Source organism: Saccopteryx bilineata, chromosome 5, assembly GCF_036850765.1.
Source record: "Saccopteryx bilineata isolate mSacBil1 chromosome 5, mSacBil1_pri_phased_curated, whole genome shotgun sequence".
NCBI classification, from domain to species: domain Eukaryota; kingdom Metazoa; phylum Chordata; class Mammalia; order Chiroptera; family Emballonuridae; genus Saccopteryx; species Saccopteryx bilineata.
In genome coordinates, this window is record NC_089494.1 from 156,783,712 (window position 1) to 156,805,780 (window position 22,069).

At 38.9% G+C, this 22,069-nt stretch overlaps 1 protein-coding gene across 1 annotated transcript in view; it reads left to right on the top strand.

The window, feature by feature from the left end:
- Positions 1 to 22,069, top strand: part of CUBN (cubilin) — a 324,233-nt gene that overhangs the window by 103,954 nt on the left and 198,210 nt on the right. The window contains exon 28 of the mRNA XM_066279340.1: positions 5,531 to 5,681. Coding sequence (XP_066135437.1) covers positions 5,531 to 5,681 — 151 coding nt within the window. The remainder of the gene's footprint in view (positions 1 to 5,530; positions 5,682 to 22,069) is intronic.

The following is a 22,069-nucleotide window of genomic DNA, read 5'->3' on the forward strand; positions in this document are numbered from 1 at the left end:
GCCTTAGCAACATGCAACATGTAATGACCATCCATCTCCTCACAAGTGATTCAGTGATTTGTTGTTTCCATTTCTGGTCAGTCAGAGATGATTTCTGTGAAACGTCTATAATTCAGCTCAAGTTCTCCACAGCCATCATATTTTTTTTTCTCTCAAAACTATTTCTGGAGTAGTTTCTTTGGAAAAAATGTTGGGTCCCTTTGCCTCTTACCACAAGCTAAAATAGCATTTTGAAAATATTCTACATGTCAGGCCTCATGGTTAACCTGTTATATGATTTGTTTCACTTGCTGTTTAAAACAACCTTATGAGATAAGGTTTGGCACCATCCTGATACCAAATTTGTGAAGAACTTTTAATTCAAGGACTTAAGTAATTTTCACAATATGATGTTCTAAACGAATTTTAGAGCAGGACTGGACTGTCAGTGTAAACCCTGCCACTGACCTCATTGAATATACCCTACTGTGTTCTTACAATAAAATTTCTTTCCTGCTTCCAGTTGAATTCTAATCTTTTATTAGTGACAGTGACTTCAAAAAAAACCCTTTTATGAACTCACCGAGTATAGTTCTCAGATACTTAATGATCTTCCTTATATTGACTAGAATTTTTATTCTCTACAATTGTTAAGGGAATCACTACTATACCTAGCGTTCTCCCTCATGGCTGACAAATTATTTCAATTACATAGTAATCTCTGTAGGATAAAGTTTCTGGAGTTTTTAAAGTTTGTTATAGAAAATGGACCAAAAATTTTTCCAAAAAGTTTCTCCTTATTTTAATGACATCATCCCAAAGAAACTCTTGATTTAATTTATCTACCTGGACTACATTTAATTAAGTCTTAAAATTAATCACTATAAAAAAGAATTTTCTTCCAGAAACTTTCAAGTAAACAAGAAACAATAGTTTTAAAAATATCAGTTAGATGCCAATCTAAAGTAGAAAGGGCTGAGTTTTAGTTGGTACTGTGTTTCTAAAATGAGTTTAGAAGTCTACCTATAAATCCCAAGCTTATACATATGAGACAGTTGTCATGTTATTCATTCCAGTAACAAAGTTTCAAAAGCAAAAACAATTTAGCAAGAAAGAGGCACTTGAAAAGTACTTTTCTGCTCTGATCCCTGGAGTTCATGCACTTGATTCCCAGTGAGAGAACAGGTTGAGATGCACACTAGCTGAGTCTAGGTTCCTCCATACTTGAATTCCAGTGACTCCCAAAGTACCTACAAAACCCTTATTCTTACAAAAATTGTAAGATTTGTGTTCTGTCAGTGATGTGCTTTTGATCCTATATCTTCCACCTTAATACACAGTAGGAATCCACAAATCATTTCGTATTGCAACTGGAGTCTGAAGTCACTAATGGTCTGATGACCATATGCATGTGTCATATTAACTAACCCATGCAAGGGAAGTAGGCCGAAATTGGTAAATGTGGCTAGGCAAGAGATTTCCTTCCTCTTCGAATGTCCTAAGAGTGGTTGAAATATTTCAGGGCGGAGGAGGGACCTAAACCACAGAAATTCTAAGTGAATTGTCTCCTCAAGGGGAATAACTGAAAGCATTCTATCAAAGAGGTTTTGTATAAATGCAAACTCACATCTGAAGATATATTTAATGGCTAACCTGAAAATATAATCATCGTTTCAGGTATTTAAAAAAATACCTCCAAACATACATAGTTATACAAATTAGGTTTGCATATTCAAAGTGAGAATCTTACTCTTTTTCTTCTTGATTTCTACTGGTTGCCTTTATATGAATTTAATTTCAACCTCAAATATTTGTCTGGACCTAGGAGATCTTTAGGCTTTCCAGAAGCAGAGAATTCATGCCCTTAGCAGTATTTGCCAGCAGTTGCAATGAGTCACAGCTGGAATGTCCTGTGGTTAATGTTTTGCTGTAAAAACAGAATCAGAGGGCTCTAACTGGTTGCCATGGTAACCAGTATTTGTATACTTTGAAAAATGACCGTTCCTGTTTTGTGTGGTAAATTTATACAGGAATGAATTGCAGAGGTGACGTTAGCCATCTGTGTGAATACAAATAAAAAGCCTAATTTAATTAAGTGTAAACTTTAGAAGGACATAAAATTAGTTGGGAGTTTTGTTTTTTTGTTTTTTTTTTTTTTGTATAGGGGTGTTATTGTTTTGTACTACTTAATTTATTAATTTATTTGACATTATAGAAGTATTTTTATCAGTGTCTAATTTGATGTTTATTTTGATGTAGTCATTCTCTCCTTTCCGAAGGCAAAAAGAAACTAATTGTCATTCATCAGTGTTCCCCCCACCCCACTCCCTTTATCCCTGCCCCCATCCCTGCACAATGTGTTTGTTATTTAAGAACAACTGGGATTCAGGGGCTCTCCCTCAATGAAGTAATCCCATCCGGAAGGAAGAAGAAAAATCTCCTCAAAGTCATGTGAAAAGGTCAGGTTTCTTAACCTTGCTGAGTTGGGAGACAAAAATACTACACTGCTTATGACCTTGAATAGAAGCTAAAATATGGTTCCTCTGAATGTAACTGGCTAGTATTTCAGAAAATCCATCAAGCTTAGAGCAATTATGGTTATGGGGAAGTCTTACCTTATGGTTTGTTGTCGAAAAATGAAATAACTAAAGGCTTGGTCACAGAACTGCAATTCAAAGTGAAGAGTGAGCCCTTTGGAGTGGAAAACAGTAGTGTTTTCCTGCTTTTTATGACTCTGCTTGGGAACAGTGTGTTTATTTTTGTATTAATTAGTTTGGAATTGAAATTCATACACTGAATTGAATAAAAGTGAAGCTGAGATAAATACCCTACAGTGAAGCAGTAATTTTGCAGTAAACAGATTGCACCTTGGACCTCTCCCCACCTCCACCTCCTGCATTAGACGGTGGAACCTGAGGTCCCAGGCCAAGGGCTTGGTGATGCTTACCTGTTTTTTTACGTTGCTTTATTCTTTCTCTTATTTTTGCTTCCTTATTGTGGCTTCTGTCAAATGTCTAGGATATTAGAAACTTGATAATAAACATACATGTTTGAAGCAGCAGTATTAAAAAAAATAAAATGGAAGCTGAGGTAATAAGCCTGAAAGATAAATCTCATCTTTATTCTTTTGCTTAAAGTATATATAATATATATATATACTTAGATTTAGTATTTAAGAGTGAGTGCTCTAATGAATTTCCTAGTTTCTTTTTAAATGTCTGCTGACCTCTCCCCAAATTTCACAAGCCTGTATGTCAATTGAACAGCCAGTTTTGAGAACTCAGAATAAGACAAGCCAAGATTTATAAATCTGAGATTTATTATGACCTTGAACAGGCCCTGCCTGGTCCTGGTTTCACAGAATGGCCACAAAAATTCCAGACCTTTTGCTGCCTAAAAGAAGCATGCTGAAATTTAGGACTGTAAGACCCTAATAAGTAATCTAACCCCACAGGGTTCAAGTACTAATGCAGATTAAGTCTCATTAAAATCAATGCAGTTTTGGGGAAATCACTGTGTTCATGCGCTGTGGATGTAGTGCTGGGTACTGAGGGGGATGCAGAAGCCATCAGGGCTCGAAGGAAACTCCCAGTTCGTAGGGGAGATAAAACAACATGTGCCTGTAACTAGAATGTAACAGAATGTGACCATTCTCACACAGAAGCACAAGGAAAGAGCTGAGGCATTTCAGAGAAAAGCTCATGACTGGCCTTAAGGATCAGGGAAGGCACCATGGAGATGCTTTGTAGAACTTGATTATAAAGTTTTTCATACTCAAATCAGTATGTTTCATACAGTATTTTATATAATAACATTTTAGTAAATAAAAATAATTTTGTCTCTTTGGAATTTGTTGAATCCAGATTATTATTTTGCTCACAGACACATGCAAATACATACACTCCCACTTACTCCTGCATATGCGTACTCTCTGAGAGACTAGTCAAGGAGCCCACAGTCTGTGCTCAGATGCCTTCCGTTGTTGTCACAGGCCATGCATCCCAAGTGTGGACAGTGGACGTTAGCGGATTAAAAGAAAATATAATGGCCTGAGTGAGGAGGGAGCCAGCGTTTTTGCATTATCTTTCCTGATTGAAGAGATATGGCAGAAAGATGAATTTTTTTTAGTTAAAAGGTGTGTATCTGATGAATGTATTAAAAGAGGCAGGTAAAGAGTGCACAGCAGGATGTATAAATGCCTCAGCTGGAAAATGAGCAAAGACCTTAGCAGAAACGTTCCAAGAGAAGAAATGTAAATGGCCAGTAAACATAAAAAACTTCAACCTCAAAGTAACACAAATTAAGACAATTATAAAACACATACTCACATTTTTGTGAATATGGTGAATTGGTGTAAACTATCTGGTAAGAAGTTAAATAATATACATGAAGAGCCAAAAAAAATACTATTTGATTTATTTCCCTTATAAGAATCTTTCCTGGTGAAAATTAAAACTATTAGACAAATATTTAAATTGGCAGAAATATTGGAAATATTGTAAGTGAACAACATAATTATAATGTAAATAATGTATTAGTAACATCTTATACTATCACTAAAAAAAGTTGACATAGATGATTTAATGACATGTTTGGTATAAAATAGGGAACACAATGAAATGTGTAGCCCAAATTTATACACACATGTACACCTGCATGCACACACACATACACATATACAAATGGAAACTACGTTGGTGGGCTAAATTTCTGGCATTAACAAAATATCAGCAGTAATTATCTTCAGTGGGATTAATTTTTTTAATTTTCATTTTTATAACTTTCTGAAATGTCTGATTTTTTAAAACTAATATTTATTTAAAATTTTATATCTTACAATTATAATTCTGCTATTTATTGAGCATCTCTTGCGTGTTGGTATGTGAACACATCTCATTTGGCCTACTATTTTCTTATTCTGTGTCTGGATTATACTTTGGAGGGAATTTGATAGGCTGACATAAAACCAAACAATATTTGGATTTCCAAATTATTTAGCTTAGAAAGCATCCTAGGCCATGGCCAGCTGGCTCAGTGGTAGAATATTGACATCCAGTGTGTGGATGTCAAGAGTTCAATTCCCTGTCAGGGCACACTGGAGAAGCGCCCATCTGCTTTTCCATGCCTCCCCTTCTAGCTTCTCTCTCTCTTTGTCAGTCTCTGTCTTCCCCTCCTGCAGCCATGACTCAATTGGAGCAAATTGGCCCCATGACTACAGCTCCATACTGTAGATGGCTCCATGGCCTCTCCTCAGGCACTGAGAAGAGCTCAGTTGCTGAGCAACGGAGCAACTGTAGGGCAGAGAATCACTCCCTAGTGGGCTTGTGGTGTGGATCCCAGTCCAGTGCATGTGTCTCTCTGACTCCCCTCCTCTCATTGACTAAAAAATAAATTGAATTCTTATGTTAAGCACCCTGTACTCAACCCCCCTGAGTGGATTTAGCCTTCACTTCTGAACCAAGGTACAGCTTTCACTCCGAGTAGACTTAGCTTTTCCTATCTGGCAAACCATGTGGAGGGTTTTACATTGGGAAGTTTCTCTTTTTTTCAGCTCTATGACGGCTCACGGAGGCTGGGCCGCTACTGTGGAGTCCATCTGCCGCCTCCAGGGAGTACTACAAGCTCCACTTTTCAAGTGCTGTTCCACTCTGATGGAGTTGGTCACCACGAGAAAGGATTCCAGATGCAGTGGTTCATTCACGGTAAGCCAGCCGAGCGCAGTCATTGCTCTTTGACCAAGCATTGTCCTGTTCCAATTCTATATTTGAAAACAATACCATGAACACTAATTAAACTTGGATAGTAACTGGTGCTAGGCCTCAGATATTGGTGGCTCTTGGAGAGTTCAATCCTGTTAGGGCTAAGAGAGGAAGTGACGTCAAAGCGGACAGGATTTGGATAACTGCTTAAGAAGGTGCTTCAATAAATTGCTCAAGAGAAGGGAGTGAGCAGAATGAAGTTTTTAAGGGTGAAGCTGGGGTGGGAAGCCAATTGCAAAGTAGGATGGGGACCTCTCAGGGAGAGCAAAATAGAATGAGATTTAAGGCTTACTCCGACATTCACGAAATAAAAAATGATGGGGCAGGTGGGGAAGTATGAGAGTCGATCAGAGAGAAAGGGAAGGGCAGGTATTGCACAGGGCAGAAAGCAGAAGCAGAGGCTGAGCTGGGGCTGCACTATCTGGAAGTGTGTGCTCCGTCTATAGGTAGGTGCGGTCACAGCCCACCTAGAACTGGTGGATCAGAAAGCAGGTAGAATGGTCATTTCTCTGAAGATGAAATTTATTTTTAACAGAAGTTCTGAAACTTCTAGGCTGACCTCATATGTCTCAGTCTAAAGAGAAAGGGCCCCAGATCAGTGGCTCCCTAAATGTGCTCCCCCAAAGCAGCAGCAGAATCACCTGGGACTTGTTAGAAATGCAAATTCTCGAGCCCCATCCCAGACCTATGAAATCACAAACTCCTAAAGAAGGTCCTGTAATCTGTGTCTTAACTGGTTTCACTGGTGATTAATGTTTGAGAGCCGCTCTCCTAGAGTGATCCAGACTTGAAAATTATAGTCCTTGTAAAAATTATAGTAGCAATTCTCAACCAAGGTTTTAGTGCACACTGGTCTGTTTCAATCAATTTGAAAGAGGCAATGCTCTACCCGGAACCACACACAGGCATCTAGGCATGGCATTATTGTCAGATCAGGAGTGAGCACAAGGTGAGGGCATGACCGGGTTTAGTGGTTGACTCTTGAAGGTTGTTAACATCATAGCAGATTTATTATATGAATCTCAATGCTATATATAACTGAATGGCTCTATTATATATTTAAGAGTGTTAGACATTCTGAGAATATGAACTGGAGACTCACTATATTTCTGTTAAAAAGTAAGAACAGGATTTTCAGTGTTTAAAACTATTTAGTGGTTATCCACAGAGCCACTTACAGTTTGAAATACAGATTATAAATTCGCAGAGTAAATGAACTATCATGATTAAGCTTGTAGCAGTTCTTGGCCATCCTTTTCATCAAGTAGGTAGATTTAATGGAATGTCAATTTATTAATCTACTAAATGAAGGGACTGGAATTATTCATCTCTATAACACGGTTCATCTCTAGTATTCTGTGATTTAGGAATGGTGAGATTTTAAGGACACGAGACAGTGTGAAAGACCTAGAAAAAGCAGGAAAATCTCGGGAAATGACCCAGATTGTCAGGAGCTAGGGGTATTTTCCAGAGCAGTGTTTCTCAGGCTTCCCTGTGCATACGAATCACTTGTTAAAACACAGGGGAGCTGAGGTAAGGCCCATGAATCTGCATTTCTAAAAAGCTCTCAAGTGGTGCTGATGCGCTACTCTGTAGAACACACTCTGAGGAGCAAGTCAAGAGCAGATGTTAAGTCTGAAGAAATAAATAAATTGATGGAAAGACAGCACCCATTGAATTTACAGAAAGCTTTGAGGTGCTCCCAGGGCTCACTGTTACAACAGCAGAATACTATCTTCCATATTTTGATGTCCATGGGATAAGAGTGGGGACCTCTGGAAGAAAAAGAACCCTACTGCTTAAGAGATCCAACGATGAGAGAGCTTTTGCCTGAGACGGAAGATGGACAGTGAGACATGCTGACCAGGAGACCGAGGCTCAGGGCCTAAGGGAGTGGTTCTCAGCCCTAGATACACACTGGATTTGCCTGGTGGTATTTAAAGAGTACCATGCCTGGGTGCCAGGCTCCAGGGATAGGATTTAATTGGTCTACAGTGGGACCTTGATTATTGATAATTAAAAAATAAAAAATAAAACTCCCTAAGTAATTAAGATGGAGAGTTTTAGGATCAGTGACTTTGCTGGTTTTACCTTTCTCCTCCCTGGGTGGCTTTCCTGCACTCCAGGCTGTTCTAGCCACACTAGCCCAAGGTCACCCTACAGAGTATGATATAATGGTCATTATTAACTACACCTATTCCTATATCACTGTTTTTTTTCCAGCCTACATCCTAGACATGGCAGACTCCTCTGCTGAGAGTTCTGAATTTTTGTTGGGAAATCATTTTTTTCTATCAGTTTCATTTGAAATCTGTCTTTGCAGGGGGAGTCAAAGACACCCTCTGTCTATTGTCTTTCCTGTTTACTATTTCAAAACCTTTTCCCAATTGCTGAAAACTTGCTAAGCTTGGACCCAGAATTACGCAACAAAATTTTGCCAGCTGGTACCAGAACTGAAAAAAAAATTAACTCTGTTTTACCCACTGTATATAAATTATATATGGGAAAAACCTTCTGGAAGGGGATAGTTAATCTGTGAAAAATTAACTGATTTTCATATAGCATAGTTATGCAGTGCCACAAGTACACAGAGCTTATACTCTGCATCTGAACTAAGGCTTTGTCTTGAGATGATGGCCTGAGAGGAGGGGCCAGCAGAATACAGACAAGGGTCAGGCGAGGGGTTTTGGTGGACACATTCCCCATTTCTCACCCACTGGAAGTAAACTGAAGACAAATCTGATTTCTCAGTTATCCATGTGTTCCTTCCGCAGACGTTAAGGAACTGTTTTGGGCCATGTACTCTGTAGGAGCTGGGGTCAGTGTGTGACTCCGGCCAGCAGGCCTGGTTCCTGCTCTCCTAGAGCTTACAGGTGGTTGGAAAATGTAGCCATCAAGCGAAAAGCTCACCAATAAATAGAAGTGAAAAGTGTCAGGAAGCACACAAGACATGATTTGACATTGACAGTTGGTCAGAGAAGTTCTGCATGAAAATAGGTCCCTTGAACTGAAATTTAAGAGTAAGCAGGAGTTAATAGACACAAAAGGATTCTGAGTAAAAAAAAAAATCCCATGGATGGAGAATGGGGTGAGTGTAAGGGACCCCGAAGTCCAGAGTCAAAGGGAGCAGTGCTGAACTAAACAGTGGCCAGAAAGTTTGGGTCACACATGATTAGGGACCTGAGCAGGGAGACAGTCCCCACCCTCTCTTTTATGTAAAAGGATCAGATTTCAAAGAATTGAGTTTTGAGTAGGCTCCTGAAGGACTGAGTGATATGGCATGTTGTGAGACTCAGAATATAAAATAAAATACAAAATGAAAATAAATAAATATGAAGCAAATGTAAAAATTTGTCCCAGTTTTCAAGTTTAATAGTAATACTCTTTTTTTTTTTAACTGAACAATGAAAGTAATGATATAGTTTTGAAGTGACTGGACTTTTATAATAAGTACATGTTACTTTTATAATCAGAAAACAAGAAACAAGATTTCAGTTTAAAAACTGTAATAGTAGTACTCCTGAATGTGTGTTTATGTGTGCACATGAACGCGAGTATGTGTATTAATTCAAAATGATTGCCTCTGCACAACCTTTCTAAATCTCAATCTCAGAATCAGGTTCAAGTACCAGAGCCCAGCATACCCAGCCTGACAATTCATTTTCTCAACATTGCCGCTGAGGAAGAGTCCCCACATACTTCATTTTGCCAATTAATAAATAAACTCATTTGCAAAATATGCTTCTTTGTTGGCTGCACAATTCTACCCTTTGCTTTGAGAAAATGGACCGGCAATCAGGCTTTATTCGTGGGCTCATTTTTAAAGTGGCTCTGTAGACATGAGATTAAAAAGCACACTGCCTCGCCTTTATGCGAGCTATCAAAAGAAGTCCCACCCTGGAAAGAAAGAAATGGCCACAGTTGCCCTGCCTGGCTAAACTGTTCACTGTATTCAGCGTTGACAGCATTGTCCAGAGGCTGGATTCCGTCTCGGGGGCCTCCGCCTGAATTGATGAAGGGGATACAGACCTTTCTGCAAACTGTGTGAACAGGGGGCCTCCTGGCCAGCTGCGCACACCACTGGTCTTCTGCTCCCCTATCCCAGAGGCCTGCTTTCACTTGGCAGTGGAATCCCACATACTAACAAGGTCAAGGAGCTTTGTGAGTGAATGAGTGACATTTGCAAAGGAAGAGAACCCCTCAGCTGGGAATAGCAGGGGAAAGGCTAAGTGGCATGTGATCAGGAGGTGATGTCACCCTGGATATTCACAAAGAAAAGTGTAGTCTTTTCTTTGGGGAGATAGATGACATCAGCTTCTTGAATGGAGGCTGGTTTCATTTTATCTTCTTTTTAGCTATTAATGACATTTCTCAAGCCTTGTGGGTTTTCAGAAATTAGCTTGGGGAGAACATTTTAAAAACTTTTTCAAGGTTCTCCATGGCTAGTTTGGTTTGAACACGAGCCAGTGCTTTCTTGACTACCTGGGGACATGCGGCATTGTATCAAAGAGCTTTAATATATATATTATATATTGCACAGGGCAGATATATATAAAATATATATAAAATATATATATTTTAGAGCCCTGGCAGAGAACCTCCATGAGATCAGCAATGTTTCTCCCAAACCTTCCCCCAGTTCTCTTTCCCTCACTCAGACTTTTCAATAGTCTTTATTTATTGTCCTTTCAGGGGAAATCCTTCTAACTTTTCATTTTTATTCCTTTTGGGACTCAGAGTATGTGTGCAGGGATGGGGAGTGCATTCTGGGAGGACAAATGTTTTATCCTGTGCAATTTCATTATCCGTTTGCCTTTTATTGGAATGCTCGGTAGTCAAAGGCTGTGAGGCTGAATAACCTGGGCTCTCTCTGGAGATCTGCTGGCCTACCCTCCAAAGGACAGACCTTTTGCTATCGCTAACCATGTTATAGTGATTACACACACCCTCCATAGGCAAGTATTTATTGAGAACATGTTTTCATTCAGTCATTCCTTCAACCAACCAACTAGCCAACATATAATGATTTGTACGGATTCTGGGCTTGGTATTTAGAATATAGAGAGTGTATTTGTGAGCTCAGGATGTCATTACAAAAAACCAGATTGGGTGGATAAAAAGCAGAAATTTCTTTCTCACTTTTCTGGAGGCTGGAAGTCTAAGATTAAGGCACGGCAGGTTTGGTTTCCCCTGAGGTCTCAGGTTGGCTGGCAGATGGCGGACTTCCTACTGAGTCTCCCCACATCCTTTGCTCTGAGTGCACATCCTCCTGTCTCTTCCTGCGTCCAGACTTCCTCTTCACGGAAGGGCACCAATCCGATTAGATTAAGCCTCACCCTAGGGGGCCTTATTTAGACTTAATCACCTCTGTAATATCCTTATGTCTAAGTACAGTCACCTTTTGAGGTACTGGGAAATGAGGTTTTAATATATGAATTTTGAGGGGACACAATTTAGTTTATGGCAAAGAAGAAGGAGTAGCATCTTTGACTTCAGGTAGATAGTCATTTAGTGAGGAAAACAGAAGTAAATCCATAATCCATGACGTGCTGGGGGCATGGAGGACACTGGGGAGAGCCAAGGGAAACTCAGGAGGCCCTCCAGGCAGCCTGAATACAGGAATCGTCCCCTCAGAAAAATATCCAACCTCAGAGAGGAAGACATTTCTAAGTAGGAGCAGGTGGCTTAAGATAACACCAAAGTTTTACACCTGGCAAGGATTTCAGCTAGTGTACATATTCTCAACATCACCCCCAAGTGGGTGAAAACTGGTTCAGAAGGGTAAAAAAATATATACTTTGTGTATAAAGTACAGATATATATAATCCATAACCGATATATAGTATATCTGTGAAATTAAAATTTCATGGGGGAGAGTTTGGGGAAAAATATCTAAGAAGGCTCCTTAGAAGAGCAATAATGAACAAAAATGGTTGAGAAATACTGAGCTAAAGGGAATGAAAGAGGTAGAGGTAGTAAAGGTTGTCGGAGACCAACTGATAAGACCCATTGCAAGAACTTGGATTTTATTTCTTGTCTGTCCTGAGCCTTGCTTCTGCACAGTGTGGACATTCACAATTGGGAGGTCTAATGTTACAAAGAGAGTGAGTTTATGAATTGTGGTTTGCTGAGATTCCAGGGCACAATCACGAGGATTGGGTGTGAATCACACCGCCGGGTCCTGATCGCAGGCAGAGACTTTTCTCTCAGCTGGTGACGAGTCACTCTCAAAGTGTCACTTCCTGCTAGGTGGTGATATATTATAATGCCACAGAGATAAAAGTGGTAAAACACCTATCCCAGTCTGCCTCCAAAGTAGCCCTATTTATGATCAAGAATGTCTTTTTGCTCAGTGAGTCTGTAAGCAGTTTCTTATTATAGACTAACACAGACTCCTGGGATTGTTTTATTATATGGTGTGACATAAGATTTAAAAAAATCCGGTTCATTTTAGGCAGAAGTTAAATACAATAGACATTTTTAAGAAACAGTTCTGTTTAAGTTAAAACTTAGTTCCCTAAATGCTGACTGAGCTTCTTTCACATTCACACATGCTCTGTCCTGTCCGGCTTATTTTAGCTAATTTCATCCATTTGATATTTCAAACTTTTGTCTTTGGGATACTCTTAGGAAAAATTTTTAATGTAGAGACTCCAAATGAATACAGTCTTAGTATAGCACTGGAGTAAAGATTTCTGCATTATGGTATTGTGTCTGGTTTTTATTTTTGGAAAAGTCTCACTTATGTCTTTGTTTTTGCAAAGAAGTTCTTAATGGATATGGCTAATTTTTTAAAAATCTGTCTATAAAGTAATTCACATTTGTAGAACTGGTATACAAATTTACCAATTAAGAAAAAATCTTGCAGCTCTTTCCTGCCTTGGCTTCAGAACTTTTCCAGCCAGGTCCTAGTCATCAGAGACGACATTAAACAAATGCAGACATTTCAGAATGAGTGGAAAAGCTAAATTCTAACATTATTTGCCTCCTTGACAACAGCAGAAGGTACACATACACACAGTTGACCTTCATTCAGTGTTGGCTCTGAGTTGTGTAACCAGTGAGGACCTTTTAGGAGTCTTGAATCTCAATTCCCATGCCACTACTGTTAGAAAAACTTGGGAGTTCAATTTCCATTGCTACTTTGTGAAACAGTTATAAAAAGAAAAAAAAAATAACCCTCAAACAACCATGACCTTCCCAAGTCACATATTACACAATTTGTAATTATCCTTGAGATTTGGGCCAAAGAAAGGGTTTTGGAATCTTCTGTTTGTGTTCTGGTTCCTTAGCAACAACATCTCTGATAGATACTGCACATACTTTCTAGGGGATTCAACACTTTTTTGTACAACATGGAAAAAGAAGCCACTTTTTTTTTTTCACAGTTTCAAATTTTGTAGCAGCCAAAAATGACTAAACCCACAGAAAACAAACAGGAGGTTCAGTGTAGAACATTACTTACTTTTTGTCCCCAGCGGTTTCTTTTCTTGAACATTTACTTAAATATTACCATATTTGTCTCTAACATTACGTATCCAAGGACTTGTTTGACATGTATGCCACTGTGTACTCAGAAAAGCTTATGCCAGCCTTCAGTGGCACTGACTCACAAAATAAAGAATGAATCTCTGGTATAAGATAGTAATTATATTCTAGATGGTTAATAAAATTTTATATTCTTTAATAAGGAATACTATTAACTTACTTTGTTCCTGTTTTTTTTTTCTCTTTACAGTCATACTTACATACTACTCACAGACTAAATAATATTGATGTTTTACCTAAAATGTAATTTAAACTCTATTTTAAGACATTACTTACAATAAAAATAAACCATGTTGGCCTATACAGAGTAAATAAAAATATGATTTAATTGCTTAGTTCATTGATTTGATTGTCATCACATTTATTATTACTGGGCCAAGCAATTAATTTTGAAATGTTGATGTTATTATTTAAAAATGATGTTATCACTTAAAAATGTTGATGTCGTCATTTTAAAAAATGACACAATGTTATCATTGTAAAAATAATACCATGTGCTAGGTCAGGGGTCGGAAACCTATGGCTCACGAGCCAGATATGGTTCTTTTGATGGCTGCATCTGGCTCGCAGACAAATCTTTAATAAAAAAAATTAATAACGTTAAAAACATAAAACATTCTCATGAATTACAATCCATTCATTTCCTACCGCTCATGTTCATGGTTGTGGGTGGCTGGAGCCAATCACAGCTGTCCTCCAGGACAACACCAAATTTTTATTGGATAATATGTAACGTACACAGGTCATTGTATGGCTCTCACAGAATTACATTTTAAAATATGTGGCGTTCATGGCTCTCTCAGCCAAAAAGTTTCCCGACCTCTGTGCTAGGCCCTTTGGTTAGAGTTTTAAAAATATTATCTCATGTCTCCTCCCAATAATTCTCTGAAATAAACATTACCATCCCCATATTCTAGATAAGAACACTAAGGAAATAGTTGTAGAGAAGTTAAGTAACTTCCCCAAACTTACAAATCCAGTAAGTGATAAAATCAGGGCAGAAAACCAAGTGTGTGCTGTCCAATTCCAAAGCCTGAGCTGCACTCTACCTAGAAGCAAAAATTTTTCCCTGCAACTTTTCATTGCAGAAAAGATGAAACAATACTATAATGCAGTGAAGGTTAGAGCTTATAGTAGGTAAGTGTGTCACGAAATTCCCATTGAGGAAAATGAGTGTTTTTAAATGAATGTATGCTCTTTTCCAAGTTAAAAATATTCTGGTTTCAAGGTCTTTCCAAGGGGATGCACAATTCATTCTTTCTTCAGGTTCAAGTAGCAATACTTCAGGGAAGCACATTACTTAGCAAATGATGAGTTCAAAAGAGCAGACATTTGTCAGCTCTTCAACACAATATCTGCTTTATTAGTTATTTAAAAGTACTCTTCTTTTGGAGTTGATACATATGGTTGATGGAATCATACCCTTCTGAGCTGATATAGACCACAGAGATTATTTACTTGGTTACTACTGTTTAGTTACACAAACTAGTTTATAAGAGGAGTTATAATAAGTGAAAAGTGAAAAAATAGCTGCCCCCAAAACAGACTGTTTTGGTTAAGAGGTAAACGAAGAGGGATGAAATGAAGCACTTGAGAAGTTGGTTAATTTAGGAGCCCAGTCTGAGAGACTTAGACTTATGCCTCCTCTAAGCTAAAAACCTTGGCTGGCTGATGGCTGCAGCATTTGCCCTGTGAGGGACCCTTAACCCTGGCATTGCAGTCACAGAAACAATTTCATGGTTCAGGCTTGAACAGAGCTTCTTCTTTTTTTTTCCCATTTTTCTGAAGCTGGAAACAGGGGGAGACAGACAGACTCCCGCATGCGCCCGACCAGGATCCACCCGACAAGCCCACCAGGGGCGACGCTCTGCCCACCAGGGGGCGATGCTCTGCCCATCCTGGGCGCCGCCATGTTGCAACCAGAGCCACTCTAGCGCCTGGGGCAGAAGCCAAGGAGCCATCCCCAGCGCCCGGGCCATCTTTGCTCCAATGGAGCCTTGGCTGCGGGAGGGGAAGAGAGAGACAGAGAGGAAAGCGCGCCGGAGGGGTGGAGAAGCAAATGGGCGCTTCTCCTGTGTGCCCTGGCCGGGAATTGAACCCGGGTCCTCCGCACGCTAGGCCGACGCTCTACCGCTGAGCCAACTGGCCAGGGCGAACAGAGCTTCTTGGAACAACCATTGTCATGGTGCTGCCCATGTCTGTTCATTTGTTGATATAGTTTGACTTCCATGTGGAATAAAAGGTTGGGAGTTAGGGAAAGGTAAGAGAAGGAATTTTGTGGGAAGGTGATGCACAGCCCTGGGAGGGGGCAGTAAGCATGTGAGCATTTTCCTTCAAGAGCACTATGTACCAAAATAATTAACTTGAGAGAACACAGGATTAGGATGAATACTTTTATATAGAATTATGAAGGCTGAACTTGGAAATTGCATAAAGAGAACAAATTTCCTCTGTCTTTGCCTGTTTGGGAATTTTATAAAGTAGCCTTAGGCATGACTACATTTTTTAGGGAGAATTATTCCAGTTATCTTGGTCTCATTTAATTTCCTTGGAAGATATTTTTATATTTTTTAAAAATAAATTTTGTTCAGAAATCTTTAGTAATTTAAAAAATGTCTAAGAGAGACTGATTTCTCCTGAATTGTCAGCAAAGAATTTCTGCTGGGAAACCATTCTTTAATTGATTGGAATAAGAAGATTAGAAGGAAAAGGTATAGTTAATCAAAATGAAAAAATGACGAGATTGGCTATACTTCTCTGGGTAAAAATGAAACATTTTTATTCTTTAATATATAGAAAAAATCAAATTTATATTTTGTGAAAAGCCCTAAGATATGGCTCATTTGGTTTGATGTATTAAGGTGGAACACTTTAATATTAAGATTTAGGACATCTCAGAACATCAGAAGGCTATGCTAATGTTAAGTTTAAATATTTATATAACATCTTATATAGTAATTTAAAAGTCATTTTAAAACTATGTTGAGTATTGATATTTGAGCTTCCTGTGTCTATTTTAAGTTATTAACTTCAAGTTATGGCTTTATTCTTCCATTTTTCTGTTTTTTAATTTGTCCCTGCCATTGAAGACAGATAATTCTACTCTATATCCATGGCCATATGGGAATCAGTCAAACAAAATCATTATCACAACATCTGGGGCTGGGATGAAGTCCTTACAGAAGATGGAACTTTCTAAACCCTTACTGACTCCTCAATGCTACAAATCATTACTTAGTTCTTGAGTTTTCTTGTTTCCTCCTAATGTGTTACCTAGCCCTAAGTTTGTTTCTAGTTTTCTCAGCAGTAGACTTTGCTGAGTCTGAATGTTTGTGTCCCCTGAAAATTCATGGCTGAGCCTTCATGATTGGGATTAATACCCTTATAAAAGAGGTTTCAAAGAGTTCCCTTACTCCATTTTACCATATGAGACCTGTAACCCAGAGGAGGGTCCTCACCTGACCATAAGTAAATCAATCAATCAATCAATCAATCAATCAACCAACCAACCAGCCAATCAATCAATTTCTGTTGTTTATAAGCTACTCAGTCATTGGTATTTTATCACAGCAGCAAAAATGGACCAAAACACACTATCTTGTAACCTTATCCTTGATCAACCATGATCTAAACCTCAGTGTGATAACTGGGAAGTAATTAATATGAGAGGGTCTAAGGCAGGGGTCCCCAAACTACCGCCCACGGGCTGCATGCCACCTCCTGAGGCCATTTATCTGGCTCCCGCCGCACTTCCAGAAGGGGCACCTCTTTCATTGGTGGTCAGTGAGAGAAGCATAGTTCCCATTGAAATACTGGTCAGTTTGTTGATTTAAATTTACTTGTTCTTTATTTTAAATATTGTATTTGTTCCCATTTTGTTTTTTTACTTTAAAATAAGATATATGCAATGTGTATAGGGATTTGTTCATAGTTATTTTATAGTCTGGCCCTCCAACGGTCTGAGGGACAATGAACTGGCCCCCTGTGTAAAAAGTTTGGGGGCCCCTGGTCTGAGAGCTCACAAACCCACACTCCTTCAGATGTTACATTCATAGTTATCATTTTTTGCCTGTTTTCCAGTTGTCCACCTTGTGTTTACCAGGAAAAGAATGGGGTTATATTAGCTTCCTGGGGCTGCAATAACATGATACCACAAACTGGATGACTTAGAACAACAGAAATTGATTCTTTCAAAGTTCTGGAGGCCAGAAGTCCAAAATCAAGGTGTCAGCAGGGCCATCCCTTTTGTCGCTCTAGGACAGAGTCCTACCTTACCTCTTCTAACTTCTAGTGGTTGCTGGCAGGACTCGGCTTTCCTTGATTTATAGATGTGTAACTCCAACCTCTGTCTCCACTTCCATGTGGACTTCTTCCTTCTGTCTCTCTGTTTCCAATTTTTTCTCTTCTAAGGACACTAACGGTATTGAATTTCAGTCCTGCTCTAATTCAGTATGACCTCATGTTAACTTGATAGCATCTGCAAAGACCCTATTTCCAAATGAGGTCACATCTACAGGTTCCATGTGGACATGATTTGTGGGCTACACTATATAACCCAATACAGCAGGTTCCAGAGCGAATAACTCTCATTTCTTGGAGTCACCATGCTTTGTCTTCTTCTTCCTTTTTTTCTCAGAAAAAAGGATTTCACATTCCTTATCTTTGTATTATTTGTTTTACTTCTCTGACTTCATTACATAATTGTTCCAGCTTGTGACTCTGTCTTCATGGAACAATTGCTAATCTGCAAAATCCCTCAGAAAATTAATCTGCAAATCTTGGTCAGACGAATTCTCGGGCTCCCCCCTTGGCTCTGTCTGCAGAGAGGACTAGGGTTCTGATTTCAGTCTTCTTGCTTCATAGACTAGATACCTATCATTTGCCTTTGTCAGGAGAGTAACATATTCTTTTATATTATTGGGGGATTGACTGGTAAAATCAAACCAGGAATGCTGACTTTTTATGGTTCTCATACATGCCACAGTCACTTTCAGACACCCTTGATCATTTTAAGGAGCTTACATTCTTTTTCATCCCCAAACTCCACCCCAACCCAAAAGTTTCTGTTCAAAATCACCTTAATTACATCATTTGCAGGTCTCATTGTATCAAAAGTGAGGCTTGTTTACTCTAGAAAATAGTTCAGCGTTGCCTTAGGTGGCTCTTTCCCAAATTCTAAGCCTTTAGCTGCCACTTCACATCGTGCCTGCCCCACCAGAGAGTCCTGATGGCTAACTTCCCCTGTGAGCCCCCCTCATGCTCCCCTATACCTTTCAGAGGGAGAATGGACTAGCCAGTGAGGCATCTTTCAGGGTACTGAAGAAGAGAAAGTTCTTATTTTTAAATGATAGCAAAACTACCAAAATATAAATCAGTCATTTTAATGAAGCATGTGAGCATTGTAACTTAAGAGTGTTTAAAATGTATGCTTTTGCTATACTTAAGCTTTTCAAATCCTCTTTAACACTGACCACTAATTTCTCAGGCGTTTTCCTCAAAAACAAGAGGATAAGGATGTGCAGATGTCTTCTTTGGGGCCATTGTCTGTTCCTCCTCTCCCGCCTCGGTGGCCAGGCGGTTCTGGCTGGCAGCCTCCAGTGCTGGGGGTTTATGGAACATGGTTTCAGGAAAATGCTCAGTGTAAAGAGATGACTGCGTTTGGGCAATTGTAAGAAAACGTGGAATGTACTTTTGAAACTCTGCGTCCGATGCCATTTAGCGGTCTCAGTGCTGGTTTGCTTTCATTAAAGCTTTTCCCCTTGCCCTGGCCAGTTGGCTCAGCGGTAGAGCGTCGGCCTAGCGTGCAGGGGACCCGGGTTCAATTCCCGGCCAGGGCACATAGGAGAAGCACCCATTTGCTTCTCCACCCTGCCCCCCTCCTTCCTCTCTGTCTCTCTCTTCCCCTCCCGCAGCCAAGGCTCCATTGGAGCAAAGATGGCCCGGGCGCTGGGGATGGCTCCTTGGCCTCTGCCCCAGGCGCTAGAGTGGCTCTGGTCGCGGCAGAGCGGCGCCCTGGAGGGGCAGAGCGTGGCCCCTGGTGGGCGTGCCGGGTGGATCCTGGTCGGGCGCATGCGGGAATCTGTCTGACTGTCTCTCCCCCTTTCCAGCTTCAGAAAAAAAAAAGAAAAGAAAAGAAAGAAAAAAAAAGCTTTTCCCCTTAAAAACAACAGCAACCCAAACCTTAAAAATAGAACATACATAGGTTATACTCATTTAAAAACATTATAACTCATTGCTTGCAAAGTCTTTTTATGAAAATATTTAAGTTATCTTCATAAGTAAGCAGGTATAGCAACAACTTTGAACTCTTCCTTGGTATGAGTTCAACAGATCTGCTTCCTGCTGATAAGGTAAGCGCTTCCTCTCAGCTCACAACTGGAAGTTAGAGGGAAATAGAATCAAATAGATTATCAGCCACCAGTACTGAAAGTTTTGTAAAGATTAACTACTACACCAAAAACATATGATTCTCTTCAAGAAATTCTTTTTTTCCAGGTCAGCTGATGTCTAACAATGTTAATATGGTAGATTTTTGTCAGGTTTACCTTAAATTAAATAAAAAAGATTTTTGAAGTGCTTATTTTTTTTCAGATTGCTACAGTAATGTTTTCCTCAGTAGATGGACAGAACATTAACGAGGCAGGCAGTGGTCAACACTGCCGTTCCAGTACCTTAAAGCTCTAATGCCCAATAAGCCATCATAGGCAGACCACGTCTCCCAGGTCTGTGGTCTCTCCACTATGGGGGGTAGGAAGGTGAGCGAAGTTGCAGGGGTGCCGCCATCTTCCCTTCACTATGTGAGCTGCAAATTCAGTAGTCTTCTTGAGCCTCATTTCGCTTGTCTCTAAAATGAGCCTGCCTTATAACCTTGCTCATATCTAAACTGGGCCCTCCTCACAGAGTGGCCCAGATAATGTACTTGTCAAAAGCCTTTTGAAAAACTGATTTACATTGCAAAGATGAACTACCTTTATTAAAGGTTAATAAATAATTGATTTCTTACATCTCAGCTATTCATGATGGCTCTTCGACTGGGATAGTAATTCCTTTTTTAGCTCTCCAAGTATTTCCCCTAATATCATTCCATATCTGGATAAACTCCTATTAAATTACTATATATCTTATATAGAAGGATCATATGCAAGACACAGCTAAAGACCTTACTTTGATTTTCTCATTTAATTTATACAACAACCCTATTAGGTTAAATACTAATTCTGTTACAAAAGAAGGGATTGAGGAATTTCTTTTATATTTTATTATTCATTCAACCAGACAGCATGATGATTGAGAGGATATTTGGAGCCTAACATCACCTCCTATTTTATTTCCTGATAGCTATTGGCTGATGTAATCTCTTTCATCTACAGCCTGTCTCTCTTTCTTACCCTTCTAACCCCCTAACAACCTACCCAAAGTCACTGACATGACTGACAATGACATGATTTTTTTTTTAATTTCTGCTTAGCCTGCTAAACTGTGTTTTCTCAGCAGTGGCATTTGTTTTAATATTTGCAGATATGTTTGTACCATTATTTTTACTATAAATGAAATGTAGACACCTGAGATTTTCCCATCTCCAAAATGGGCAGATGGATTTAGAAATAGATTTTCTTCTGTGACTCATTCAGGAGAAACTGCATTTTAATAAAAGATTGTCAAATCCTAAACTCTACAGAAACGGGAATAGCACAGTGAACCAAACACTTTACCCCTTTCTTGGCCCCAAATCATTTTAAATTTTATTTTTTAATCTTTCCATTGATTTGAGACAGAAAGAGAGGAAAGGAGAGAGGAAGAGGAAAGGAAGGGAAAGGTGGGTAGGAAGAGAGAGAAACATCAACTCGTTGGTCTACTTAGCTGTTCCATTTACTTGTGTACTCATTGACTGCTTCTCCCACATGTGCTGATTGAGGATGGCACCTGCGACCACTGCATGCCAGGATGACATGCTACCCACTGAGCCACCCAGTCAGGGCCCCAAGTAAATATGAATTTAAAAGAAAATTAAAACCAGGATACCTGTTTATGTAGAAAGTTTTTAGTATTAGATGTTTGCAATACTGATAGCAATTACATAAGTAAAGCAGATTACCAAATAATTTTTTTGGATTTATTAAAAATAAATCTTATCTCTACCGTAGGAAGTAGAGAAATAGTAAATCAAATAAAGAAACAAGAAATTGTTGTTGAGACAGAATTGAGTCATTTAGCTTTTGATTCATTTCAACATTTAAAAGATGTTTCTCTTCAGAATTATACACAATAGGATTTTTAAGGTATCGCAGTATGGTATTTCTTTTGTTGACAATGGGATAGAATGTATTGATACAAGTTCTAACTCTTATTTCTATATTGTAACTGACTCCCTTTTCTGCAACTAATGAAGTGGAAAGCAATGCATAAATAAATTCTAAAGATTCACATTATATATTAATAACCTCTACTATCTGTAGTGAATTATAATTGTTATTTGCTTTCATTTATAATTTAAAAGGTTCAACTCTTGGTATGAACTTACTTACAATTTTAAATTTTTATCCATAATTATACAATTCCAAATTCATGATCTAATATTTCACTGTTAGCCTAATGATAGTTTGAATTTATGAAGAAACTAAGTATCAAATAATTCATTATATGTATATTGCTATTTTTGGTTTAGAGAAATTTTCCTATTTTTGTTGTGAATATGTTTTCCTTTGTTACTAAAAAAAGGCATAGGAAAAACAACATTGTTTATTTTTTCAGTTCTTAAAACATATATTTTGTCATATTTTCTT